This window comes from Sciurus vulgaris (genome assembly GCF_902686455.1).
Source record: "Sciurus vulgaris genome assembly, chromosome: 5".
Taxonomy (NCBI): Eukaryota; Metazoa; Chordata; class Mammalia; order Rodentia; family Sciuridae; genus Sciurus; species Sciurus vulgaris.
The window spans coordinates 133,627,482-133,655,415 of NC_136465.1; the positions used below are offsets into that span (position 1 = coordinate 133,627,482).

Genomic DNA, 27,934 nt, shown 5'->3' on the forward strand with positions numbered 1-27,934 from the left:
TCTTTGAATAATTCTGCCTTAGAACATTTTGTTTGAAAAATGAATTATTTATTGTTTGATGATAGTCTGTAAATTTGAATTGTTTACTTGACTTGATAGAAGGCAATTAAATATGTAGGGGTTCTAATCACCTAAAATGCAGAGAATTTGCGGTGCTGGGGATTGAACTCAGGGCCATGTGCTTGCAAGGCAAGCACTCTACCAACTGAGCTATATTCCCCAGCCCTGTGGAAAATTTGAGTTTGAATAAAGTTCCTCTGTTTTGACATGACTAGTATAAGAATAATCCATATATACATTTTTTTTCTTCTGTATAGAATCTCAGGACTCTGGATATCTATATTTTTGCTTCAGATGGCTTTTAATTAGATTTAAAAGGGAATTTAGTTTTCTGGACATTCTTCGATTATGGGAGGTAAGTTCTGAAATTACTACACAAGTGTAATATTTATAATGGAAAGATGTAGTTTATTCTGTAGAGTATAAATGCATTGTCATACTAACTGAAATTTTTAAGGCACTTAGCTTCCAAAATTCTTGGTAGTCTGCCCTTAAAAATGAATGATCTCAAATCTTAAGTGGTCTTTGGAACTTCTTTCTTAAAATCACAATTCCTATGAGATTTGAGGCCAAGCAGTATACCAGAACAGTTCCCTAGACCATTTGCTACTTATGTTCTTCCTTTGGGACACTTGAATTTATGTGAGCCTCTGTCACATTCTGGTATAGGTTTGTTTAGCATTCAGATTAATGAGCCAGTCAGTTGAGTTGGCACTTAAGCTTAGTTTGTGATCTGTGGTGTTAGGGGACTGACATATGTTTTACTTTTTCAAAGAAATGTAAGTTACAGCAAAATGGCAAGAAATAACTAGCTTCCCACATGCCAAATTTAATATATATAATTTTTTTTTTTATTTTTAATACCAGTCAGCCCTTTCTCTTTGTCTCTCTTTTCTTTCAAGAAGAAAATTAAAGCTAGTCGAAATAGTTTCTTCACCATCCCAGTTCCATTTCCCTCCCCACACATTAGAGGAAATTCATTATCATGGTTTTGGAGTATATCCTTTTATTCCATTTTGCACCTCTGGAAAATCTCGATAAAAAACAAAATAAAAAAATCTTTCAATTATTAACTATTTGTTAATAACAGATCAGTGTGCTTTTTAATACAATATTGGTATAGTGACTGTTGCCTTATCTTTATAAAAATTAAGGGATAACCAAAATTTTCCTAAGGAAAGAGTGAGGAAATAGTCCATTTGGATAATAAACTTACAGTGGAACTCCAGTGTCCTCTAAGACTTTTACAACTGGAAATTAATTCCAGCTACCATTTGAGAAGGCAGTGTGTAATGGAAGGATCATTGCTTTGTGCTTGTTACATCTGTTCTGAAATTGGAAGTAAAACTCACAGGCTCTCTGCATAGAATCATGCTTAAATGTGTATCAACTTTGTTAAACTAGAATCTCATCTTCTTTAAAAGATGAATTAAGAATATTATTACCACAAAGCTAGAATAACTCCTCAATCTGTTTTTATCAAATAAATTGGAACTTTCAATGAAAACTTTGAGGTTAATTGCGTTGTAATTAGACTTTGGAAAATTGGAGTTAGTTTGAAAACGATTTATTTCTTTTGAAAGAAGTAAAAATATTTCAGATATGTGCTAATAATGTTGTTTGTATGAGCCTTTTTTCTCTCCAAAAAAGATATTATTAAGTACAGTAATCAGGTACATTAACAAGGTCTTAAATCTGAGGGCATTGCCTGTATTCAGGAAAAAGTATAACTATTGATCAAATATTCTATATGTTTGGGTAAAAATATTGAATAATTGATTCAGTTTTTGTCATAGTTATGGATACTCTGAGTTATATGATGTAAAGTTTTATAAATTTAGAATGTAGAGCTACCTATGTTTTTGATCCCATGTACTGTATAATTAAGTCTTTTTTTTTAAATTCAGAATGTATCTTATATTTATTCAGGAACTTAAGATTTATAAGTGAGAAGCTGAAGGTTCAGAAATATGCTGAAAATGCATTTAACCATTACATCATAAACTTAACCTCACAGCTGTGACTTCTTAGCATTTATAGTATTGGTTAGGTTCAGTGATTTGCATGTGGTAGTTATCTACAGATCCAAATTTAGAATACATCCAACATTAGACTTGATATTAGGTACTTTGTAGCTAACGGTAGACTCTTTCACTTCCTCATTCACTTGCTAGAAAAACAGTAGGCGTTCCAACTAGTCAGTTTTTTGCTTCTAAGTTCAACATTGTGTTTATGAGGAAAACATTTTTAGAATTGATAGGACTTATTAAACAACTCTACTATTTTTTATAGGTAATATGGACTGAACTGCCATGTAAAAATTTCCATCTTCTTCTCTGTTGTGCTATTTTGGAATCAGAAAAGCAGCAAATAATGGAAAAACATTATGGCTTCAATGAAATACTTAAGGTAGTATTCCTTTAATCTAGATTTTATTATTTTGGCTTTTTCCTCTATTTGGTGTTCCTGATACATAGACATATTCTTGGAATGTTATTGAATCCCTTGAGTAACTTAAATTTTATCAATAACATTAGTGCTTTGACTTGCTTTCTGAGAGTGATGGTTCACCATATACCTATTGGCTAGTTATTTTTACCTGGCCAATAGGGAAGAAAAGGAAAATGCAACAAATGCTCTTTTATGTAGTTTAATTTTTGAAAAAATTAATTCTTTTGCATATCAACTTTGATAGCAGACTTGGGACAGCTGCTAGATTTAATGTTCTATAAGCTTATTAGCTGTTCTTTAGCTTTAAACCTTATAATGATCTAATGAGAGATATATTGAATTTCCTATGTATTTGTAGTCTGTGAATATTTCTGTTTTATTTGCAGTGCACTATAACTGATAATAAATTGTTTATATAGTAAAATGTAATGGTTTCAGTTTTGATTATCATTTATTTTAATGATGTTTTTAGCATATCAATGAATTGTCCATGAAAATTGATGTGGAAGAGATACTGTGCAAGGCAGAAGCAATTTCTCTACAGATGGTGAAATGCAAGGTATACATAATAGTGTTTCAAATGATTGCAAGGCTTTTATAGTTTTCTCTTTTTGATGGGATCAAGAAAGATTTTTCTTAGAAGTAAAATAAATGACAGTTTTAGCAAGTAAAAAGAAGGCACAAAGTGTTGGACAGCTTTTTGTTTACTATCACAGATTTATAGAATTTAATTGAAAATAAATGGCTAATTATGCCAGGTAGGAAACATTTAAAAATAAGGCAAAATGGCAAAAGTATTGAAAATATTTCTACTACAGTTAAAAGAGGGTATACAATTTAGGCAATGATACATTACCCAATTAATGAATACAGAATAGGATCTATTATTAAATGTGTAATGTCCTGAAATAAAGACAGGTGCTAATCAGAAATGATTAAATGAATAGTATTTTAGTGTTGTCATTACATTCGTATCAACCAAACTCTTCAATTATTTCTAAAAACAAGGCAAATTTGATGTATTATCTGAATTAAAATCAAATCAGTATACATTTTAATTTTGTGTGGATGAACACAATACCTTTATTTTTTTTATTTTTATGTGGTACTGAAGATCAAACCCAGTGCCTCACATGTGCTAGGCAAGTGGTCTGCCACTGAGCCATAACCCCAGCCCCATCAATGCACTTTGAATATAGCGTGGCTTGGCTTTTATATTTTTTTAAGAATTTGTGTTCAGGACATGTATCATTTGTTCATGGATTCAGTTACTTAGTTCAGTTCCACAAACATTTGATAGCTGTTCCAATGTTCCAAAACATGTCCATAAGATGTTTCTTTCATTTAAAGAACTTCTGTTTACTGAGATTGTTCAAAAAAGATATTATTGTAAAAAAGATAAATACCAAATACTAGAAAACTATATTTGTATTTGTGCTTAGATGGAGTGGAGAGTGACTAATTTGGAAACTATCTGGGAATCACTTATGAAAACAAATGGTTAGAATTTGTTTGGAATGGAGAATCAAGGTGTGAGGATATATGACATTTACAATGTTAGAACAAATGTTCAGATTCTGGATTCATGATATTTTTCCTTAGTAGTGAATATGGTTTTGTGTTTGATTTTTTTTTTTTTCATATCCAGGAATTGCCTCAAGCTGTTTGTGAGATCCTAGGACTTCAGGACAGTGAAGTTACAACACCAGATTCAGATACTGGTGAAGATGAAAATGTTGGCATGACTCGTCCTTCATCTGCATTTCATAGTAACACCTTGCCTACCCTTGCTGCTAGTGGAGCCAGAGATGACAGTCCAACACACATATCAGTGTCCCCAAATGTCAGCAGATTAACACCTGCATGATCATTTGTCTTACCTTTTTTTTTTTTTTTTTTTTTTTTTAAGAGACATTTTGTTGCAACTTCTTTTCAAGTACTTGAAAGGTAGACATTTAAAATCTTGGTATTGATCGTGCTTTAAGGTTTATGGAAAGAAAGTGTACTGATGTTCTTGCATTAAAGCTTTACAAAATTTTAAACTAATTATTTTTGTAGTTACTTCTACCAAATAGCCTTTCCTTTTCAAAAACATTCCTTAGTATTTTTATAGCCAAGTACATTTTATTTTCTTGCTGATGAACTGGAATTGGATAAATATTACAAGTAGATGAGTTGGAAATTATGCACTTTGAAAAACATTCAATTTGTTTACTCTTTAAGTTTAGTGGGTTTTGGATTTGATTAAATTAAATGTTGAGCCTTTATATGACATTCTGAGTTGAGAAGTAGATTGTTACCCAGTGATGAAAATTTAAAAATAAATGAATTTGCTTTTTTCTATTGTTTACAACAATACTCAGCTTAAATATTTATGCTGATTGATTGTGATTTAAATTGGACATTTTCATCAATGCAATTTAATGTGTAGATAAAAAACTATTCAACCATTATAAGTGGATTGGCAGTATATTTTTTACATTGAACTTTTCTTGTACATAAATACTATATGTAAGTACTATTTATGAGTATAAGAAAGGATAGGCATATTTTCTTTAACTGAATAAACTTGACTATTACTTGAGTATTGGTTTATATAACCTGATTCAACAAAATTAATACATGGCTTCAATATGAGATCTTTTTCAAAACTATTTTCTTAACTAACCATTTATTTCATGAGAGTACATTCAACCCTGTACCTGGTGTAATTTTAAAATTAATTGCTTGTAACTTTACTTTACTAATAATGTTTATTATCTTTCCTAATAATGCATTAACTGATTAATCAGGTCTTTAAATTTTTATAAAATGCTCTTTGCGAAAAGCTTATGTCAAAATTTCAAGATACGATCATGAGTCTCGAAATAATACTTTTTTTGTATATAAATGAAGCTGTTGTTTTTACCATGCAGTATTGCATGATTTTAAGTTATGTGGAAATAACATAACTGATTCCGTTTTAATTGTAATTTGTTAACTCCTGTACATATCATTAAAATAAATTTGAAGTTGAAGTAGTGTTTTCAGTTACATTACACTTAGAAATTAGTCTGTTAGTTCTTCTTCAGATAATTAAAAAAATCCAGGATAGACCTTAGTCGTACATCTCATATTTTTATGTTACTGAAATAGTCATTTGAGCTGCAGAAGTGATAAAGAAATGTGACTCCTCTTATAACTGAAAACAGTTTTCAAAAGCATGAAAATGGGCATAGTGTTGCCTTGGAGAATCTAATTATTTGAGTAAAGCAACTTACAACAATTGATGTCAATAGTTTAAGGTAGGGCTGGGGTTGTGGCTCAGTGGTAGAGGGCTTACCTGGCATGTGTGAGGCCCTGGGTTTGATCTTCAGCACTGCATATAAATACATAAATAAATAAAGGTTCATTGACAACTAGAAAATATTTTTAAAAAATAGTTTAAGGTAAAAGTTGTGTAGTTCTAAAATGGTCCAGTAGATAGCCACCTCCACCCCCATCCCCACCCCAAGAAAGTTAGGGAACCAAATGAACTTTTTTCTTAGTTGAGTATTAACTGACAATCATAAACTTTGAGAAACATTAGATTTTAGTTTTTAATATCATGTGTTATCTTTCATCAGTTAATAATGAGTAAGCCTATTTGGAAAAAAAGTAAACTGATCTAAAACTCAGCATCTCCAGCTTTTCATTTCCTGCTACTCAGGAAATTGCTTAGAACATCTTGATGTCCTCCTTGTTCTTCCTGAACAATGACTTTTTGGTTATTTTCCTACCATGTAATATGATATCTACTTCAGATATTTTTTTAATCTAAATACATTTAGTAAGTTGAACTTTTATCAAGTTTTATAAAATTGCTTGTTAAAACATAAGTTTTTCTGAACAGTGTGCCTTTCCATCTAGTACATTTTCAATATGGAGAAGTGATAATATAGAATAGTGCTAAAGTCTTAATCAGTCCACAAAATCTGGGCAGCAGATACCACGTAAATTTGAGCTGTTGAGATTGCTGAAATATATAGTTCAAGTAAATTTCTTCATCTAACTTTTTTAAGGGTTGTTTATTTCAGTTTTCACAAGATATTGTCTCCATTCCTATAAATATGTTCTCTATTATTGGTATGTAAAGTTGTTACAATTCAGATGGTTCTACATTTTTTGGGGGGCATGGTGCCAGGGATTGATTCAGGGGCACTTGACCACTGAGCTACATCCCCAGCCCTATTTTGTATTTTATTTAGAGAAGGGTCTCACTGAGTTGCTTAGCGCCTTGCTTTTGCTGAGGCTGGCTTTTTTGAACTCGTGTTCCTCTTGCCTCATCCCCAGCTGCTTGGATTACAGGTGCGGGCCACCATGCCCAGCTTAGTTTTTTATCTGTTAAATATATTTTCAGATCTGATCACTTCTGATATGAACCTATGGGAAATCTGTTTGCATTTAAGAAGTTCCCTGTTTTCATTGTTTCCATGTGTCTGGATTCCTCATCTCTTTATATATTAGGAACTTTAATCTTGGTGATAAAAGACTAAAACTTTTTTGAACAGTAAGGAAATATAACCTTTTGAGATGTCATATTTCATTGCAGAGTATATGCCAAGATTTTTTGCACAAAAGTCAGGGTGAGACTCTTATGTAAAGCTTTTTTTTTTTTTTTTTTTTTAAATTATGCTGGTATTACTTAAAAGTCATCTATTATTAGATTGTCTTTGATGCAAGATTAGGATGCATGGACTACTTATTAATATATGTTAATGTGGTGATGATTATGCAGTGAAACATGTAGTGAGTGATTCTTATTTGTAATTGAATTCACTACCACTTGAATGATGTAACTAAATTTGACCTGTTTGAGATCTTATAATATGGAAATTTTAAGGTGGATTTTTTTTTTTTTTCTTTCCTCTTTTTCTCAGTACTGGGGATGAACTCAGGGCCTCTTGCATGCCAGGCAAATGCTCTACATCTGAGTTATATCCCCAGCTCAGTTGTGGAATTTAGAGTATTGTTCTAATTACAAATGTTTCCCTCACTTTTTAAAAAGTAGACTCCTGTGTATTCTATCTATCTTGACATAGGGAGAAATAATGTGTTGCCCTTACGCAGAGGCAAAGGTTGGGGGATAGAGAACAGTTTATACTGTACGTATTTCTACAACTATTTTTGATAACCACAGCACCTCTTTTTGCCCATGGGAAATTATTATGAGCTCAAGTTAAGAAAAATTATTATAATCAAAGATCTATAGTAATCAGGAATATTTACCTAGTCTGGTTCAATCTCTATAGATTAAATTGGAATGTTTAAAAAATAGAAGATAAACTATTAAATAATGCCTCTCTTAGATCACTATTGTTCCTCACATATTTTTCTATGTGCTAAAAGTGAAAAGAACAAATTCCAGTGAGCTTAGCTGTGATCAGTGAGCAAGTAATCTGGTTCAGCTCTTTTAATTAAAAAGATTATTAACCCCAGAGATAGACTTTTGCTGTGACAGTAATAGGTGTTCCAGTACCAGTGTAGATTGGAGGTACAAGACTCAGTGGTTAGTATACTGCTTAAAAACAAACAGCGCTGTTTTTAGATTGCCTTATGTGTTATATGGTATGCTTGTTTAGAGGCTAGGATCTCTTCCATGGGTGTTGCTGACTCACTTTGCAAAGCAAATTGTTCTCCAGCAATGGTGTCATCAAAGTACTTCTGAGTGATCAGCATTTACACTGTATTTATTATATTGATTGGTAAAAATGGAGGAAGAATCTTTTTAATCAACATGCATACTAGAAAAGGGCTTCATTAACTATAGCTTATGGAATTTGAGAGTTAAGTTTTAACAGTGGCACATCTCTTTAGAAAAGGAAGTTAAGGAATAAAAATGCAGCCAATTAGTTTGGATGTCAGAATCTTTAGAAGTTTTACATGCCTCATTTGTCTTTTTTTCTTATTATTTGTCTACTATCACCCAAAGTTTCCTGGTCCCAATTTAAGAGTTTCATACCTATGTAAACACAGGTAATGTGAGTTTTGTTAGCAGATAGTACTTCTGGAAAAATAGTATAACTTGTTTTAGATACTTGTTTTCTCAAGAAGTTTAAGATTGCTTCCTTGTAGAGTGAATATTTAGGCCACCTTATAAGGTACTTTATATATTCTTATAAAAGACTTAAAATTTCTCCTGTAAGTCAAAAAGTGTCACAAAGTTTGTCCTGTAGGTCAAATGTTAGAAAATTTAGTGAAATTGGAGTGTTCATACTAGAAAATATCCACTGTGCTTGTGCATGTGAAACAGGGTCAAACTATTGGGGTAAGAGCACAGGTTTTAGAGTCAGCCTTTGATTTTAGAGCTGGCCTCTTATTAGTTTGGTGAATATAATCTCTCTCATCTGTAGGGTGGGGACAATGCCTACTTCACTTGTGAGGAGTACATGGATACAAATAAAAATCTTTAATATGGTGCCTTGCATGATGAACCACTAATTAGTGCTGTCATTATTATTACCTGATGGCAACCACCACAGGCCATCTTTTTTGTCTTAAAGTTGTGTCGTTTACCTCCACAAACATCCCGTCCAGCTGATACAGCCTTGGTGCACCCTTTGGTTTGTTTCCTTTTGACTAAGGTCATTTTGATTTCAGATTTGAAGTTGTGTTCTGTTTCACCTCTGCTACTGCCTCACTGGCCCCAACATAAATCATTGTCCTTTGTGCTTCACTTTTATTTTCTTCAAATGGGGCTTAAATTTGCTTGCCTTCTTTATTCTCCCTTTGCAAAGGTTGCTGTAAAAACATAATGAGAACACAGAGTACATCATATTTTGCTTATTAATGAGGTCTTGTTCTTGGGCCCATTGTGGTCAATATAACATATAGTCACAAAATAAATAAACCTGATAACTGAGATGTGGCTGCATTAAGCATTTTTAGTAGTATGAGGAATTACAGTGTCTATTTGACATTGAGTATTCTAGAGAACAAATTGAAACCTAAGGTTATGGGCAGCTAATTTTGGTTATGCTCTAAATAAATTTTCACTTCAGTCAGACCAATACCATATTGACCTTATTGACTTGGTTTCCAATTATACTGTCCAGCTGGATGATTGGCAAAACCTTGCAAAGTTCAAGTTCATTTATATTTAATTTTTTCCCCCTCAAAATGGTAGTTGATGTAGTATTTAAGGGTGATCAACAGGAATAAATACATTGTTTCCTTTGTGTCAGTAAACACCTTAATTTGTTGTAATGTGAATGGAAATGGTGGAAACCACTTGGGTATAGTATAGTTTGGAACTTTTTAAAAATATTTTTTAGATGTTGGTAGACCTTTATTTTATTCATTTATTTATATGCGATGCTGAGAATCGAACCCAGTGCCTCACACATGCTAGGCAGTCACTCTACCACTGAACCACAGCCCCAGCCTCTGGAACTTTTTGTGTGAACACAAGCACATTCCTTATTGAACATGATGGACTAATAATCTTTTTTTTTAATGGACTAATAATTTTATGAAGACTTTTCACTCAGGGTCAGGAGAGTAGGGTTTTCTAAGATCCTAAAAGAACTTGTGACCTTTTTCATTCCCCACAATGCTGCCTTAATTTTTAAGCCCACCTGTAAATAAAGTGCCAAGATAGGTGAATATTTCATTAACTGTATGTAAGGTTGGTTTGTGAATATCTTGAAATGACAATGATGGCATATGGAAGTCTGCTTGAGTTTCCTGAAAGTGAGTCATTGCAGACATTTCATTTCCTTTTATTGATAATCCCAAATCATGGGAAATAGGGTATAAACTTATTTTGTTATAATATTTGGTTACAATAGAGAAAAATGAGATGTTAATAATATTGGACAACTGCCAAGGAAGCTAAAGTATATACCTAAAAGTATTTGATTCTGTTGTTTCCCAAGTTGTAGGAATCATTATCAATGGAAAAAGACTTGCAACTAAACTGATCATTAGGTTTGCGTGTGCCATATCTCTTGCCTTGTTCAATGTAGATTTAAGCATAGAAGGCATACATACCAAATCTGCTTGTGTCACAAACATGGTAGACTGAAATGATGGCTTAATATAAGTTATTCAAGGAAATTAAACTTTATTAAATCCAAATCTCAAGTATCTCCATACCCTCACATCCACCCCTGTCCTCTAATAACTACTCACCTGCTTTCTCCATTCACATTGGGGTTGCCTGGCAAATTCTCCCTTTAAGTCTATGCCTGCCCTTTTATCTTTTCCCCCAAACATATTCCTTTGCACCTCTGAAGCTTATTCTCCCCTGGATGACAGCATATTTCAAGTTTTCTTCTTACTTGGCCAATGTAGTGAGGTAAGTCCTTAAGGTCTCATCTACATAGAGGCAAGTAGGAGAGAGGAAAAGCTGGACTGTTGCAACTGGGGGGTCACAGATATTCCAGCAATTTCCTTCATTCTCTCAGTTTATTTACATCACCTCTTCTATTTCTTCGTTCCTACAGTCTGCTGCTCTCAGGATCCACTTCATGTTCCAGTGACTTAAGGGTAGCTTATAGTATTTCTCTTGTTCTCACAACTGCTCTCAATCACAACAAAAACTTGCCTAATTTTGTGGTTCCTTGTCTTGGATCTCAGCTGTTCACCACCATGGCCATTCATAATCACACATTCCTCTTCCACCTGTAGGATTTCCTGGAGATTTCTTCCTCCTGGAGGGTTTTTTTGTTTTGTTTTGTTTTTTAACAGTATCTCATATTTCCCCTCTCCCTTTTCCACTTACTGGCCTCTTTAACTGCTTGATCCAAACCAATTCTGTCAGCTCACATTATGACTGTTGACTTCCTGTTTGGATTATGAGGACAATCACCTCATTAAATCCCAGGTATCCACATCTCTTCATTTTATGACAAAGATTCGAAACCAATGCCTAATTTTGTCTTACTCTGGTTTCAGGTTCAGTGGGCACTTTAGGCATCCATTACCTGCCAGCACCCATGTGAAGCACTGTACACACATTCAACTTGATCAGTCCCATAAGGTATAGGTATTTTCATGTTTACAGAAATAAAGACTGAGAAATGTGAATCAACTTGTCCTTAAGCACAGCGAGGCAAGGCAAGATTTAAAATCAGGTTTATTAAAACCAATGTCCTATTTATGCAATATAATTTAAAGGTATATATTTATAATCAGCGTTACATGTGCACATGGTTTCCACAAGATTTGTTGTTATGAGAAACTGTCCCTTTCTTTCTGCCCACCTTTCAACTTCACCCTTCAGTGGCAAGATATCCAACTTCGGGATGATCATTTTGCTATTTACTTCCATATCTCAATGCTGCAATATGTATGAATTGCTACTATGATTTTTCAGTTTTAGGCATTACTATTGACTTCCCCTCATGGAAGATGGCAACTTAGCTCTTTACCTCCTTCCCTCTGTCCCCACTATTCACATTGTCACTTCCTTATCTTTCTTACCACATGGTTGTTATAATTGTTATTATTGGTCAGGTCAATATTTAGTGCTTATACTATTATGACTATATAAATGCAATTCTCAGCTGACACAGGTTCCTCTTTTGCCCTAACTTTGATTATTCTTTAGAAGTTATTATCAAGGGTTTTTATTTGCTGGTTTTTTAAATGTAATTGTCACTAATCTAACCTCCTACTCTACCAAATAATTAAATGGAGGCTTGTCAACTTTTAAGAGTTTAAGAGCACTATGTTATCTTGGGCTCTCAGTGTTTTGAGGCCTTTCCTCTTGGCATGGTCAGATTCTCCAAAGAAGGCTATTCCCTTTATCTGGCTTAAGGTAAACTGGCTCTCAGCCTTCTGAGGTCCAGGAGTCTCAAAATCCAGGACGTATATTTAGTCATTCTCTTTTCAGGATGGTACCCATGTTCTCAACTATGCTGTCTGGTGCTTTTACATATGGAGGCCCTTTGTTTTTCAGAAAAATAGCCTCCATTTATCTACCTGGGGTAGGGGTGGGGTTGGGTAAAAAGGGAAGTGGCTTGACTGTCTAGGAGAGGTAATAAAAGATGTTAACTGTTACAGTTTTATTTTATGGTATTTGCATACCATAAAATTAACTCCTTTAAAATGTACAACTTGGTGGTATTTAGTATATTCAGTGTTGTGCAACTATCACTAATATCTAATTTTAGAACATTTTCATCACTCCCTTAAGAAACCCTGTGGTCTATCAGCAGCTATTCCCCACTTCCTCCCTCCTTACCGGCAATGACTAACTTAACTGTTTTTCTTTTTATTTTTTTAATATCTTGCAGGCATTTTACATAAACAAAATCATAATACATAGTCTTTGTGGATGGCTTCTTTTACTTAGAATCACATTTTCAAGGTTCATCTACATTGTAACATGTCAGTACTTCAGTCCTTTACATTGCCAAATAGTACTCCATTTATAGTATATAATACTTTGTCTTTTTGTCAGGTGGTAATATTTGAATTGTTTCTACTTTTGCTATTATGAGTAATGATGTGAACATTCATATGCAGTTTTTGTGTGGATACATGTTTTCATTTTTCTGCAGAGTACACCTTGGAGTGGTATGGCTGAGCCCTATGATAACTCTAGGTTTAACTTTTTGAGGAACTGCTGAATGTTTTTTCAGAGGACCTGCATCATTTTACACAGTAAAATCACTGGAGTAAGATTACTGGGTCTTATGGTAACTTTGTGTATCATATTTTGTGGTACTATTAAACCATTGTCCAAAGAAGGTACACTGTTTTCCAATACCACCAAAAATATATGAGGATTCCAAATTTTCTGCTTCCTCTCCAGTACTTGGCATTGTATTTTTTATTTCAACCATCCTAGTGGGTCTGAAGTGCTGTCTCATTGTGTTTTTTGATTTACCTTTTTCTAGTGATTAATGACAACATTTTTTTTTCATGTGCCTATTGGCTAAATCTTTGAAGAAATGTCTATACAAATCCTTTATTTAAAAATTGATCTCTTTTTTCATTGGTGGTTCTAGATACTGTCTTCTGTATGATTACAAACGTTTTCTCCAATACTGTGGGTTGTCCCTTTCTTGATGGTATACCCTGAAGTACAAAATTTTTAAGTTTTATTGAAATTCCATTTGCCTGTTTTTTTTTTTTTTCCTATGAGTGCTTATATTTTTGGTGTCATATCTAAGAAATAATCCAAGGGCACAAAGATTTACTCCTATGTTTTATTCTAAGAATTTTATGCTCTTATGTTTGTGTCTATAATCCATTTTGAGTTAATTTTTGTGTGTGAGGTGAGGTAGAAGTTCAACTTCATTATTTTGCAGGTGAATATCCAAAGTTGTCCCAGAACCACTTGTGGAAAAGATTGTTTTCCCACATTGAGTTGTTTTGGCATCTTCGTTGAAATTGTGTTGATCATAAACAATAAGGGTTTATTTCTAGACTGTCAGTTTGATTCCATCGTTTCTTTTTGAGAGGGCTGGTACCGGGGATTGAACTCAGGGATACTCAACCACTGAGCCACATCCCCAGCCCTATTTTGTATTTTATTTAGGGACAGAGTCTTAGTTGCTTAGTGACTTGCTGTTGCTGAGGCTTGCTTCGAACTTGAGATCCTCCTGCCTCAGCCTCCTGAGCCACTGGAATTCCATTTATCTTTGTCTATCCTTACACATTGCCATGATGTATTGGTTACTGCAATTTTGTTGTAAGCTTTGAAAGTTGACTGCTTCATAGACTTTGAATGACTCTTGTTCAATCTCCTTCATTTACCTCCAATTCCAGGGGTGTTTAAGCATTTAGGGAATTCTGTAATGTAAATTGAGTTGTTTCTCAATCTTTACATTGATAGTTTAAGGTTCAGCTTTCTCCTATCTGCAAAATCTTTGATCATGTTTTTATCTCCCTTTAAACTTATAATTTTGTTGCTGTTATTTTCTAACGTATGCTACTCTTGTGTGTCTTGAAAGGAAAAGGAAATCCTGTATGTTGCTTTAAATAGGTTTTATAAGAGAGAGCAAAAGTAGTTAAATCTTGAATATCTTCAATAAATGTCTTCAATAAATGACTTTTAATATCTTTTTTGCCCCTGCTCCCTCATACAAACAGGGATATTGCCCCATGATATTTACCTCTTCTTATCTCTGGTTCTTTTCATTCTATCCTTTATACTATTGGCTTAAGCCAGGTCGCGTCATCTTGGCTAGATTATTTTAAATCCCATGAGGTTGCTGCCTTCAGTCTTGAAGTCTTCTTCCAAGGTGTTACTTTTCTAAGATATTAGTTTGCTTATTCCACTTTCATGCATAAAGCCCTTCCAGTTGTGACCCCACACACCAGAAAAGGTGATGAAGTGCAAAGCCCATATGATGTCATGGAAAGACCCTGCTTTCCTCTTTAGGTTTGTCTCATTTGGCATCCTTTTTTTTTTTTTAATATAAAATTTTAAAAATATTTTCTTAGTTGTAGATGGAATTAATACCTTTATTTATTTATTTTTATGTGGTGCTGAGGATCAAACCCAGTGCCTCACATGTGCTAGGCACGTGCTCTACCACTGAGCTACAACCCCAGCCCATCATTTGGCATCCTTGCCTCACACCTGTGTTGAGCAACAATGATTCTATATTTTCTAATGTTGTCCCTTCTGCCTGGAACCATCTCTTTTCTATTTCCAGTTTCCTTTTGACTAACAAACAAGCTCACTGTTGAAGATTCAACTAAGATTCTCCCAGAACCCTTTCCTGATTCCCCCTAGGCAGAATTGAACACTGTCCCGTGTGCTGTTAATATTTTATGTAAAGAATTCAATGTTTTGTTTCATTTGTATACTTGCATGGGTGTTTCTTTGCATTAGACTGTGATCTTGATCACCTTTGTATTTCCAGAATTCAGTTTCAATGCCTAACAAATAAATTTCATTAAATGACACATCTTCCCAAACTCTTGTTCTCATTGAAATAATCTATGTATGGTCAGTAGAGTCTACTTTTGTTAACATGCCTTGGTTAGTACTCAAGAGACTGTACAATGTAGTGATGGAGAGCATGGCTTTTGGAGCCAGAATGGCTGAATTTAAATCCAATAATTGTGTAAATCTTTGGTAAGTGGTCTAAACTCTCCATGCCTCAGTTTGTCCACACACAAAATGGAAGTAATAGTGAACACCTTTTAAGTATTGTTGTGATGATTAATCATGTTTTGACTTACAAAGGGCATAGAAAGTGCTTAGAATAGAAATTAGCAAATACTAAGCACTTAGTAATTTTAGCTATTATTTTGATCATTACTTCAACTTATTTAAATTTGCCTTTCTTATTAGCTGATCTTTAGAGGAAATACAAGCCAAATAATCATTTTGAGAATTAGATAAAATAATAAATACCCCCAAGTCTCCAGAAACAGTTAAAACCCAGTCAATAGTAATTCGTTCACTCCTGTTTTGAAATTTTTAATCTTTTTTCTATCTAGATAAGCTGTGGCAGCCCCAGATTTTGTTTATTTTTTCAGTCAAGCACAATTGGCTAAGAGTTTTCCATTTTTCAGAATATTGGCAATGTTTTTCTGTGGCATGGTAAAATTTCTTCTTTCTAGAGTTTGAATAGTAAGAATATTAGTGGGTCTATGCATTTCAAATTGCTGGATTTGATGTAGTTTAAAGTGGAGTGGAAAAATTCAGTGACCATCAAAGGAATGACTGATATACGGGCATTTGGTTTCCTTTTATTTCTAGGTAGAAATATTCTAAGGTTAGTGTTTGAGCTATATCTATGGGTGGCTAAATCAAAGTCTCACATTTTTTTTTTTTTTGCAATACAGTTGCCTGAACATCACTCTGCACAGAGATGAGAGGATTAGGAAGCAGTACTTTTTATGAAAGCCACTGTACATATATTCACACATAAGCAACACCACAGATTAGAAAAAAAGTATTAACAAACAATAGATCTTAAGTTATTTTCCCAATTTTAGAATGAAAGCACAGAACCTTTGAGTTCACAGTTATTTAAAGACTGAGGCTAACTTGCCAGCAGCAGGCTTGAGAGATGAGTGCTAACATCAAGGGACAGCTGTTTTCTTGTACAATGAACATCCCCTTATGTATTGTTCTCTACCACCTCTGCCCAAATATCTACTCGACCTATGAAACAAAGAAATTCCATCATAAGCAGATAACCCCAGGCTTCAAATATGTAATCTGACCGTGGCCATCAGCAACCAGAAATGAGTTTCTTTCTAATCAGCTTTCCATCAGTTCTCAGTCACTCATATAAAGGAGTCTGGGGAGGGGAGGATTCGCATTGCTCTTCAGTACCAGGTTTCTGGACAGCGCTTCGAGCAGGCTGCAGAAGCTTGCATCCTCCTCTGCATCTTTACCAGAGCTGCTATTGCCCTTGTAGGCTCCCCCTACTGCTGAGAAAGAAAATTACATCAGAATTCATGCAGCCAGCAATGATGATGTTTTCCAGTAAATACTGGGCGAGAAGAGGGTTTTCCTTGGATTCAGCAGTGCCTGAAGAGCATCAGCTCCTTGGCAACTTAACAGTGAGTACTGAATACATGGCACTCTGCAGTGTTTTCTAGGGTTGTGATTGTCTTATCCTGACCATATGGACACTTGGTGTAGAGTAAACACACCTTAATTCCTTCCTTAATAGTCTTGTCTCCCTGCTTCTCTTCTGTCTACCTCTTCTCTCCATGAAGTAAAGCAGGTGTACTGATTGCTGCGTGGTCAACTTTCTTTCCTCAAGGTAGAAAGTGAAGTTCCTGAACATTAAGAAAGACAGTATGTATGAACCAGTGTACTAGATCCATAACCAAAAAAAGTATGTAGATTTTGAAAGCTCATTTATTATGGGGAGGAATAAGGAGAAGAAATGAAATAGATTTCTATGGTTTCCATGAACTCTTAGTGTTTCTTACACCTACTTCAAGTCTATGAAGACCAGTCTTTAAACACAGAACTAATATTTTGTATTCTTGTCTGTAGGCACAGATTTTGGAATAAGAGAAAGATCAAACTTCTTTCAAATGTTTTCTTGTGTGCCTCACTATTTATTTATTTATTTTTTTGTAGTCCTGGGGATTGAACCCTCCACCACTGAGCTACATACCCAGGCCTTTTTATATTATTTTATTGTTTTTGAGACAGGGTTTTGCTACATTGCCCAAGTTGACATTGAACTTATGATTCTTCTGCTTTGGCCTCCCAAATAGCTGGGATTAGTTGTGGACCACCATGCTTGTCTCATTACTTCATGTTTAATTAATGAAGTTGTGCAAGCAGTATTCCACTTGTTTTAGAATTAAAAGGAATTTTTATATTTAAAATATTAACAAAATAAAAAAGCAATATTTGCAGAATTTTAGATCCTGATTTGAGGTAATAAGCATGGAATTTAATAAAAACAGTAGTTTTTATTTCATAGCAATGAAATAAAATATATACAGTTTCCTAGTCATTAAAAATACTAAATGGCATTTCATTGATATACTATCAGAGTTTATCAACCAATTCCAATTCAGTTTGTCATAGAAAAATCTGTTTTAATATTGTAGCTCCATATATGTGCCAGAGGGCTGCATCATACTGACATATTATTACTTGTAAAAGTGCTGAAAAGTAATTACAGCAACTTGTGTAGAACTATTTAAATCTATTTGCAAAAATGAGGCCAAAAATGTAAATAGATTTTCTAACATTTAAATATCATGAATATTTGGATGAGATAGTACATTGAGGAATTTTGAAGTTATAATGAACTGCTAGAAGGAAAACAAAGAAAACTCAGTTACAGTTCATATAAAAAAGCCACTTAAATATATGAGACCTGTGTATTATACTGTGAGGAAGAGGCAGATGTTGAGAGTACTAAGACATTTGAGTTTTTAATGACTAAACATGCTGTTAAATATCAATGTCTATATAAACTTCTTCTTTCCCTCAAGTTTTAAATAATACAATATCCATTTCAATTACATATAAATCTAGTGAGGCAATACTAATGTATGAGAATAAATCCAATAGAGAAGTCAGAGAAAGACAGTGGCAGATCACTGTTTTCTGGGTTCCATATTAAATGTACACTTCTCAGTTTCCTGAGGACACATGGATGGGTGTGATTATATTATATCATAATTTTCCAGGAAGAGAGAGAGTTCTCTGTTTACCAAACTCTGTATTCACATACAAAGAACATGGAACAGACCATCACAGTTTCTCATTATCACATGAAAAGTTTTCAGCTTTTTTATTCTGCATTTATGACAATATGATCTGAGTTGCTAGCATCTTTCATTTTTATTTTTAGCCAATGGGATTAATCATTATTACTCAGACTGTACTGTTTCCTCCTAATGGTTAGCTAGCTAGTTTTCTTTTCTTTTTATTTGTGGCTGAATTGTAACAGTTCCTTTTCATATACCATCTTCTGACACAGATGGCTTCTTTGCTCAACTTGTTCCATGTGTAGGTAGATTCACATTGAGAATTCACATTGACAATGTCAATCTAAATTGCACAAAGTAAGGTTATAAGTTTCAGTGCATGTCCTGACATATACAGGATTAAATGACTATTTTGTTTTAAAAACTTAATTGAAGCTAAATTTACCATTGTCAAAAATATATACTTGTTCTTATTTTTGCTATGTTCAGCAACCAATATAGTTTCCATAGGATTAATTCAACTTGGCTAAAAAAATCAAATTTCATGCTGTAAAATAAACCTAGATAAAGAAAGGCAGGGACTATTTATACATAACACTTTATACTTAATGATGGTCAGATTTTTGTTGCCATTCAAGTGAAGCAAATCTGATCTTCCTTTTATTTCAGCCTCTACACTGTAGATACTGTCTTGGAGCACTGGAAAATAATGTCCCTGAGTAAATTAGACCAATATTTAAAGATGGAAGTTATGAGTGCCATGGCAGCTTCACCTTGAGTTTCAGTGATTGGTGGGACTTCTGGAATATAAATGGGATATCTAGGGGGAGAAATTGATGATAGAATACTCTGGAATCCTAACGTGTGTGTGTGTGTGTGTGTGTGTGTGTGTGTGTGTGTTTGTACCTTCTTGAAGCTGAATAAAGCTAACTCTAGCAAAAATGACGACAAGAAAGGCAACAAAGGAAACAAAAGTGATACTGCTGCTGAGAGTGGCAAGACGGCTGTCGTTTTCTCCTTGAAAAACGAAGTTGGTGGATTGGTGAAAGCACTAAGGCTCTTTCAGGTGAATATAAAACATCATTGCATAACTTCAAAAACGACTGTGTCTCTGGTAACAGAAATGTCATCTGCAACAAAACATTACTGGATCGATTTCTAGATAATGTGGTGAAAGATTCAAAGGAACCAAACTTCATGAGGCTTTATAAGAGGAGTTGATCTGCCAAACAACGAAATAAGCATACTCACATGAACTGTGATTTATTAATTCAGAATTAGCCTATTAGGAACTTACAGACTGTTGCCAGGAGAGAAAATCCACAAGTTAAAAATGTGAACCTCACACTTGGAAATGAAAACACAAAAGGAGCCAAAGCGGGTACCTTAAATAACATGAATATGAAGTTTGATTTGATTCCTTATACATACACTGTAGGACTCACTTTACCCTTATCTCATAGAAATGCAGCAGCATCTTCCCAGGCCCAAATTTGTAGTTTGGACCCCAAGAAAAAGCCGGGGCGGGCAAGAAGCTAGGAAAACCTACAAGAGCTATTGCCTTCTTGCCAATGTACACCGGATGGCTCCTCCACCACTAGTAAACACACTCCCTTACAAACACATTTCCTCTGGGGTCACTGGCTGTTGATTAGAGCTGTGATACAAGGAGCCTAGTTGCACTTGATGCCTCGGGCTGCTGTGCAGAGGAAAGATAGTTGAAGCTGCAGCCAGGGATTCAGACCTGTGTTCTCCTGGTTTGGCTCATCACTAGCTGCTACCCGAGTTCAATTTCTTCATACGTCAAGTAGCAATAACAATTCCCAACTAACTGGGTTGTTGGGATGAAATAGTATGCGTGAAAGTGCTTTGTAACGTGTACAGATGTGAGGCATTATTATACCTCTATGATGATCATAGAGGGGGAATTAGCAGCCTGATTTGGCAAGTATTTCCTTGTTCCCTTTTAACCTTGAAGAAAGGATCAGGTATCATAAACAGTGGTAATGGAAATCTGGGGTAGTATTTTATATGTAATTATGTCATCTCTGGCTGTGTGCATATGGTGCCCAAAGGCAAACCAATTCAATTAGACAGCTAGGTGCAGTAGGAAAATCCCTGGAGAAGGAGTTAGCAGCCTAAATTTTCACTCTGCCATCAGCTAGTCATGGGGCCTTAGCTAAGCCACTTAACCCATCTGCATCTCAGTTCCCTAAGTCTAAAAATATCAACTTCAACCAAAGGACATTAAAAGTCCAAAGTGACACAATGTATGTGAAATCTCTTGAACCTTGACTTAATCTTATTTCTATTATCAGTCAACTTAGAAAATAAAGCATTATTTTCAAAATAATGAAATAATAAAAACCAAAAATAAAAACAAGTAGATCAGTTTCCCACAAGACTTGTTTCTTTATATAGGAGAAGAGTCTGTCTGATTTGATCCTATTCTGGCACTGAAAGCTACTTACCCTGCTCCTATGTGAAAAACTCTGAGATCATCCAGGGTTGTATCAGGAATTGTACTGATAATCAGGGTGTACCATCTGGAGTGATGGGGAGGTGTTGCATATTGGTGGTGGGTTGGGATGGAGAGGAGAACCTAGTCTTCAATTAATTAAAGGGAAAAGAAAAGTATGTCACTGTGGAAATTCAAATCTGATTTTTTAAAAAATATGTTTTCTGGTTGTCAATGGATCATTTATTTATTTATATGTGGTTCTGAGTATTAAACTCAGGGCCTCACACATGCCAGGCAAGCACTCTACCAGTGAGTCACAACTCCAGTCCCTCAAACCTGATTTTTAAGCATGAAATTACTGTTCTTCCTTTCACCTTAATGTAAGGAAATCAATCCATCTCAGAGTGATAGCTGTACAATGCATCCTTGAATAAAACTGACCTGGAAATTGCCAAAAGAGAACAGTTACTAGTGATCCCATTTATTATTATTATTATTATTATTATTATTATTATTATTATCTTACCTATTTTTGTGGTACCAGGGATTGAACCCAGGGGCACCTAACCACCGAGCAACATCTCCAGTCCTTTTTAAAATATTTTATTTAGAGACAGGGTCTTGCTAAATTGCTTAGGGCTTCACTAAGTTGCTGAGGCTGGGCTTTGAACTTGTGATCCTCCTGCCTCAGCCTCCCAAGCTGCTGGGATTACAAGCATGCACCACTGCACCCAGCTCACTTTACCTTTTGTTTTGTTCTCCTCTGGTGAATATTTGTTTTCCTTTTGCCTTCGTAGATCCTCTCTTTGCTGCTTTCCTTTCTTTTCCTTCATTTGGGCTGTGTTTTGGCTAGTATTTCCTGCATCTCAGGCATTTTCATACCACCTTCCCAATTTCTGCCTGCCATTAGTTTTACTTTAAAAACAAGGATTTATTTTTAAAAAGTTTATTTTTAAGCTTTATTTCAAAAGGACGCTTTATATCACTATAAATTCAGGAGTTTGGGTTTTAGTTGTTTTTCAGAAACATATAAAAACAAATCTTAGGATTAGATGATAATGTAATAGACAAAAATTTCCCCAAAATAATCATGTGTCACCAGTGGGATGTGAACTGCTTTGGGAAATGGTGATGTTCATAATTATAAGATATTATATGTCCCTTTACATATCTTAAATGCCCTCCTTGTCTTTAATGAGACTGGACAACCTACACAGAGGCATAACTATACAGGTCTCTATTAATAGAGACAGCAGTTGGAAAAATGTTCACATTGGTCAAAGGATAAGGAAATTGTTTTTTTCCTCTTTTGTGGGTATTTGATACTTTGTTGCTTCAGAACTAAATAAGGAAAGTATTCCTTTTATTGTGACCTGATTGTGACTTGGAGATGTTTCTTATATAACAGGAAAAACATGTCAACATGGTACACATCGAATCCAGGAGATCCCGGCGAAGAAGTTCTGAGGTTGAAATCTTCGTGGACTGTGAGTGCAGCAAAACAGAATTCAACGAGCTCATTCAGTCGCTGAAATTTCAAACCACCATTGTAACGTTGAATCCCCCGGAGAACATTTGGACAGAGGAAGAAGGCAAGGGAGGGTTTTGCTTGTTGGGTGATTTTGCAATCTGACAAATGTTGCAAGGGGGCAAATGCAATCTGTGAGCTAATATTTTGAATCTGCACCGTATTTTCAACAGAGCTGGAGGATGTGCTGTGGTTCCCCCGGAAGATCTCTGAGTTAGACAGATGCTCTCGCAGAGTTCTCATGTATGGTACCGAGCTTGACGCTGACCACCCAGTAAGTGTCGGGTAAAATTACTTTCACACATGCTCTTCCAGCTCCCATGTGCCAGGGAAGGGGTAGGGGCAGTGCCATGTTCTGTACTGTAATGCTTTATTGCAGAGCAATTTATTATTTATCCCCCCTAACCAAGAGCAGACTTGCAAAGGATAAAGCTTCCCCATACATGTGTGTGAGTTGGAAGCAGGTTAGAAAGATGACATTTTCACATAGCATTTATTTTTAAAAGGGTTGGATAGAGGAGGAGATTCTACACCCTGGAGAATATTTCTGTGGAATTAGACAGCCTGAAATATACTTGCAGATGGTGACCCTTGGAAAAACGATGAACTGAAATTGATCACACCTTTGGGAAACTAGGGAGGACTAGGTGTGATGGGGCTCAGTGAGAGAATAAAATTTTTCTTGCCATTTTCCTTGACTGGAGGTAGTTAGGAGCAGAGTAATGTGGTTGACTTCAGTCTCAATGGAAAGGCAGAGGGTTTTAAAATAAGGCTGTGATGGAGGATGTATCTCTTCCCACATCTACCCTGAATCTATCCACCACCATTCTTTCCACTACTCCAATAAAAATGAACATCTTTAAAGAAGTTTGATGCTGGGGTAAGCAGTTCCCATTATTCTTCCCCCTCCCCTCTTTACTTCAGTTTTTATTTAACACAAGAGACCTGAAATTTCTTTATGTTCAGAATGAAGTACAGTTAATAGTTTGAGAGAAGTAAGCAATGCACCTATTCGTTATAAGCAGTTTTTCCTTCTCTAGTCTCCCTTGTCTAAAAATGGGCACATAAAAGGGTGAGATCCAAGCTCATCAGTCATGCTTGTAGGAAGCCTTTGTGTTATGAGAGCAATAGTTTACAGATATTCACACTATTTAAATGGACAACATCTGGAAATCTAATAGCATGATCACATGCTTTGCAGTGTCTATATGGGTATAGTACCAGCAGCAGAAGCAGCAGCAGCATCTGAGAACTTGTTTAAACCAGTCCACACTTAAGTTTGAGAAACCACTATTTTAAAGGAAACTATGAAAACTTCACCCCTAGGGAATTTTTCAGATTAGCCAGTCATTTAGCACAGTATACCAATTCAGACCAATTCAAATATACAATTCAATTACATTGTTTTTTAAAAGCTAAATTCATGCAAGGACACAACGTGTTGTATTTACCAGCACAGCCTAAAATGTCAGACTATTTTACAAGAATTCATATGTAAGTCACTTGAATATTGGAAAAACATTCATGACTGCCTTTAATAATCTTCCCCTTCTCCTAACCCCTGAGGAGTCAGAGTTAGCACAGAAACCTGATTTAAGAGATTAGCAGGACCACTGCTTCACACCAGCTGTTATCTTGCAGAATGACCTTGGACTAGTCCCTCTACCTCTGTACCTCAAGTTCTCTATGTAAAAAGTGGAAATAAAATTCTTATTGACCTCAAAGGGGTGTTTGGAAGCCTAGTTAATAAAACAACTGGAAGGCATTTTGGCAAGAGTAAATGCTTAATTCCAGTAATAAAAATGCTGTATTAAATCATCCAGATCAATGCCTGGACAGTAAAGGATTTTTCGATAACCTCCTATTTCCAAATGCTCCCTTTAGTCTAGTTTGAAAATTACTCAACCTGGAGAAAGGGGTTTAGCCATTTGAATGGAACAACCACAGGAAGTATTGACCTTGCTGAGGAAAAAAAAAAAATTGTTTCAATACCAAGAGTAAATTTTCCTGTGCTTAATTTTATTCCATTACTCCTAATTACACCCACTTTATGATACCTTCTCTTATTTTCTGTGCAACCACTTGAAATAATTGCAAGTACTTAGCAATCCCCTACCTCTCCTGTGTTTTTTTTTTTTAACCACATGTATTTCTTTTATAAGCACACCAAATATTCTTTATGCAAAATTTGATATTGGGGAGTTGGTGTGTTTGTAAGCTATTATTTGATAGAGATGGAAAAAGTTGTCTAAGTACTTTTTGTGTCTGAGAATAATCTTAGTTCTGAAATAGACACAGGGACCCTTGCAACAGGGTAGTTCATGTTGCTTGAAATATATCATGCTGTTAGGTGGAGTTCCCTAGAAAAGGTTAAATATCTGGCTCAGCTACTCTTAAGCTTTCATGGAAACATCATCAGGTAGAACTTTTAAAAATGCAGAGAGTGATTCTTCATTTCTAATGAGCTCCCAGTCAAGGCCTACTATGAAGGGAATGGGGACCATCCTGAGTAGTCAGGATCTAGACGAGGAAGGTCTTTTAAAGTGTGGTTTGGAAGTCTGCTTCTAAAATGCTAAAATATCTTGAGGATCATCTGAAGCCTACTGAATGGGAACTCTCAGGGAGGACCCAGGCGTCTGCCTGTAAATGGATCTGAGAAGATTCTGATGAACTCTAGAACTAATATCTTAGCCCAGTGATTCTCAGCCCAAGCTTTCCATTCAAATCATCTGTGAGGAATTTTTAAAAACACTGATGCCAGGGCCTCATCCCAGAGAGCTTAAGTTAGAACCTCTGGGAATATGGCCAGGTTTGGAGTACTATTTAAAGCTTTCCAGGTGATTCTAATATTCCACCAGGGTTGAGCTATTTGGGATGGCTACTTGAGTGTCAGTGTAAATTGAGCTGGGTGCTTTAGGGTTCAGGCTGGGTCTTCAGCTCCCTTTAATTTAAATTGAAGGCGGGGTTGAGGGTTGTGCAGCAGGTATTCGCTGGGCGCTAGGATTGCCAGACTTTGCAAATAAATATATATGATACCCAGTTAAATTGGAAAAATTTGTTGCTTGTCTAAAATTGAAATTTACCCAGGCATCTTGTATTTTATCTGGTAACACCATCCCTGGCTGCAATTCAGAATGGATGGGCAAGGAATGCTGTGTCTCTGTAATTGTTAGTGCTGATTACTTTGCCAGTCATGGTTCAATCCAGGAAGCTCTGGCTCGCCCACAACATGTGCGTAATCACCGCCACTCCAGGCTAATGAGGCATGATGAGTACATCTCTCTCTTGCGTCCCTGGAAAAGGTGCAGGTGTTTGCTGAGGAGAGACAGTTGAGATTCTTCTGGAAGCCCAGCAGATTACAATGCTGTTACCATGGTGTCCGGTCTGGCAGGAACCAGGGAACAGATGCTGCACTTTTCACAGGCCTCTCTTTTTTGTCGTGGCCTACTTTCTTTTGAATGATAAAGGTGCTTAGAGTTCTTCTTTTCCTTCCCCAGGTAGTCCAGTTTTACTAGTGGGTATTGAAGTGGACTTTCTAGCATGACTGGTTCTACCTTCCACAGCAGGAGACCTTTTTGTAGGTCACAGACCCATTTGTAAATGTGGTAACTATGGTCACAAAATTTTGTCTGTAGACATTTTAGGGCTTCACAAGCCTGCCTATGGAGCCTGGGAGTAAAAACTACCAGTTCACAGCACAAGAAAGAAAGTGCTAGCTTCTGCGTAGAGAATACCTCATTTCTCTAGGGGGTTGGGGTGATCTCAGGGCATTTTTTTTTCTCTCTCCCTTTCTTAATAATGCTCTTGTTCTTCTTGAAAGAAAGGTCATTTTTCATTTCTGTCCAGTAGACAGTCCTGTGAAGATTCCTGGCCTTGAGGCCCACTCTCTTTCAGTTGACAAGAGAATGAGACAGTTTTGTAGTGTGTTTGGAGGTCCTTCTTGAATAGCCCACCTTGTAGAAACATCTGCATTGCCACAGAGGTAGTTTAAACCTTTAGGAACCTCATCCCTCCTCTTTACTGTCAACCCCTTGGTCCCCAAGACTTGTCTTCTTGCCTGGCTTCTGTTGCCAGAGACCACTGCTTCCTGGTCCTCATCCTTGGGGGTTGCTTGGTTTGTAGAGGTAAGAAGTTAGATGGCAACAATTCCTCTTGGGCATCCAGCACCTTGAAGAAACCACCCTGGAAAAAATTGATTGTCTGAAAGTATGGGAAGGAAAGGAAAATGGGACATCTGTTGACAAGAGGAGAAATTGTTGAGTAAACCAGGAAATCCTCTCAGAAGGATTCCACTTGACTGAAAAATGACAGACATGGTGTTTAATTTCCCGAGTGGATGATGCTAGATAAAAATCATGAAGTTGGCTAAGACACATTTGAATTGTAGTAACTCAAGTGGAGTGGAGTTAACCTGTTCCCCTATTGCATTTCTCCCTTATCAATTTTGCACTGTGTGACTGTAGTCATAAAACACAGCAAAACCTTTAATTCATACTAATTTGGGGATCTGATGATTAATTCTGGATGACAGCATTTTTAATAAATGTTACGTTTATTAGTTATTTACACAAATCATTAAGTTAGGTTAATTCACTGAATAACAATGTTAAAGAGACTGGTTTTAATGAATAGGATAAGATTAACTTGTGATTAAGATTAGTTACCTGTAAATGATACTTGAAAACTAAAAGATATTGTTCAAAATATCAATTTGCTTAAGTAAGTCATTGTGCTTACCTAGTGGAAAGGTGAACTGTAGTCTGAATTCCCACATGTCCCAAATTGGTAGAGCCCAAATCGAAAGAGGTTTTACTGTAAGCACAATTTGCCTTAGCCTGTGTCATCAAGTCGGTCATCTGAGGATAAGATTTACATTTGAATTGAACACTCAATAAACACCACAGTGATTTTCTTTTAGCCCTTCTGCAGCTAATTTTTCAGCACTTTGTTAAATAACTTAATCTCTTTTCTGTTTAAGGGATTTAAGGACAATGTCTATCGACAGAGAAGGAAGTATTTTGTGGATGTGGCCATGGGTTATAAATAGTAAGTACCTGTATAACTCTTGTCACTGGCTGGTTAGGAAAAACACATGCTGTGTTAAACAGACCTGTCTTCTCTTCACTTTAACTTCTGCAGAAGGCAGGCATGAACCTTTTAAACATCACCAACTCCATAGGCTTTAAATGCCAACGCGGATGTTTGACATCTGGGTATAATTGTAAAATAATGAGACCTGTGGGCTACATGCCAAGTTCTGCATTTACACCATTGTGTTTGCAGCTCCATTAAAGCAGGCAGCCATTTCTGTG

The 27,934-nt window shown here is 35.6% G+C and overlaps 2 protein-coding genes across 5 annotated transcripts in view; both read left to right on the top strand.

Moving 5' to 3' along the window:
- TBC1D15 (TBC1 domain family member 15) overlaps positions 1–14,533 on the top strand; it is a 67,870-nt gene extending 53,337 nt beyond the window's left edge. For all 4 annotated transcript variants that reach the window (XM_079142407.1, XM_079142409.1, XM_079142408.1 and 1 more), the window contains 4 exons: positions 318–415; positions 2,353–2,469; positions 2,984–3,070; positions 4,160–14,533. In XM_079142407.1, the coding sequence (XP_078998533.1) occupies positions 318–415; positions 2,353–2,469; positions 2,984–3,070; positions 4,160–4,378 (521 nt within the window). In that variant the 3' untranslated portion in view covers positions 4,379–14,533. The remainder of the gene's footprint in view (positions 1–317; positions 416–2,352; positions 2,470–2,983; positions 3,071–4,159) is intronic.
- A 1,460-nt stretch (positions 14,534–15,993) lies between these two features.
- The window catches only part of TPH2 (tryptophan hydroxylase 2), a 91,338-nt gene continuing 79,397 nt past the window's right edge, over positions 15,994–27,934 (top strand). Inside the window, exons 1-5 of the mRNA XM_079142411.1 lie at positions 15,994–17,010; positions 19,550–19,699; positions 22,503–22,686; positions 22,796–22,896; positions 27,601–27,668. Of these exons, the coding sequence (XP_078998537.1) occupies positions 16,690–17,010; positions 19,550–19,699; positions 22,503–22,686; positions 22,796–22,896; positions 27,601–27,668 (824 nt within the window). The 5' untranslated portion in view covers positions 15,994–16,689. The remainder of the gene's footprint in view (positions 17,011–19,549; positions 19,700–22,502; positions 22,687–22,795; positions 22,897–27,600; positions 27,669–27,934) is intronic.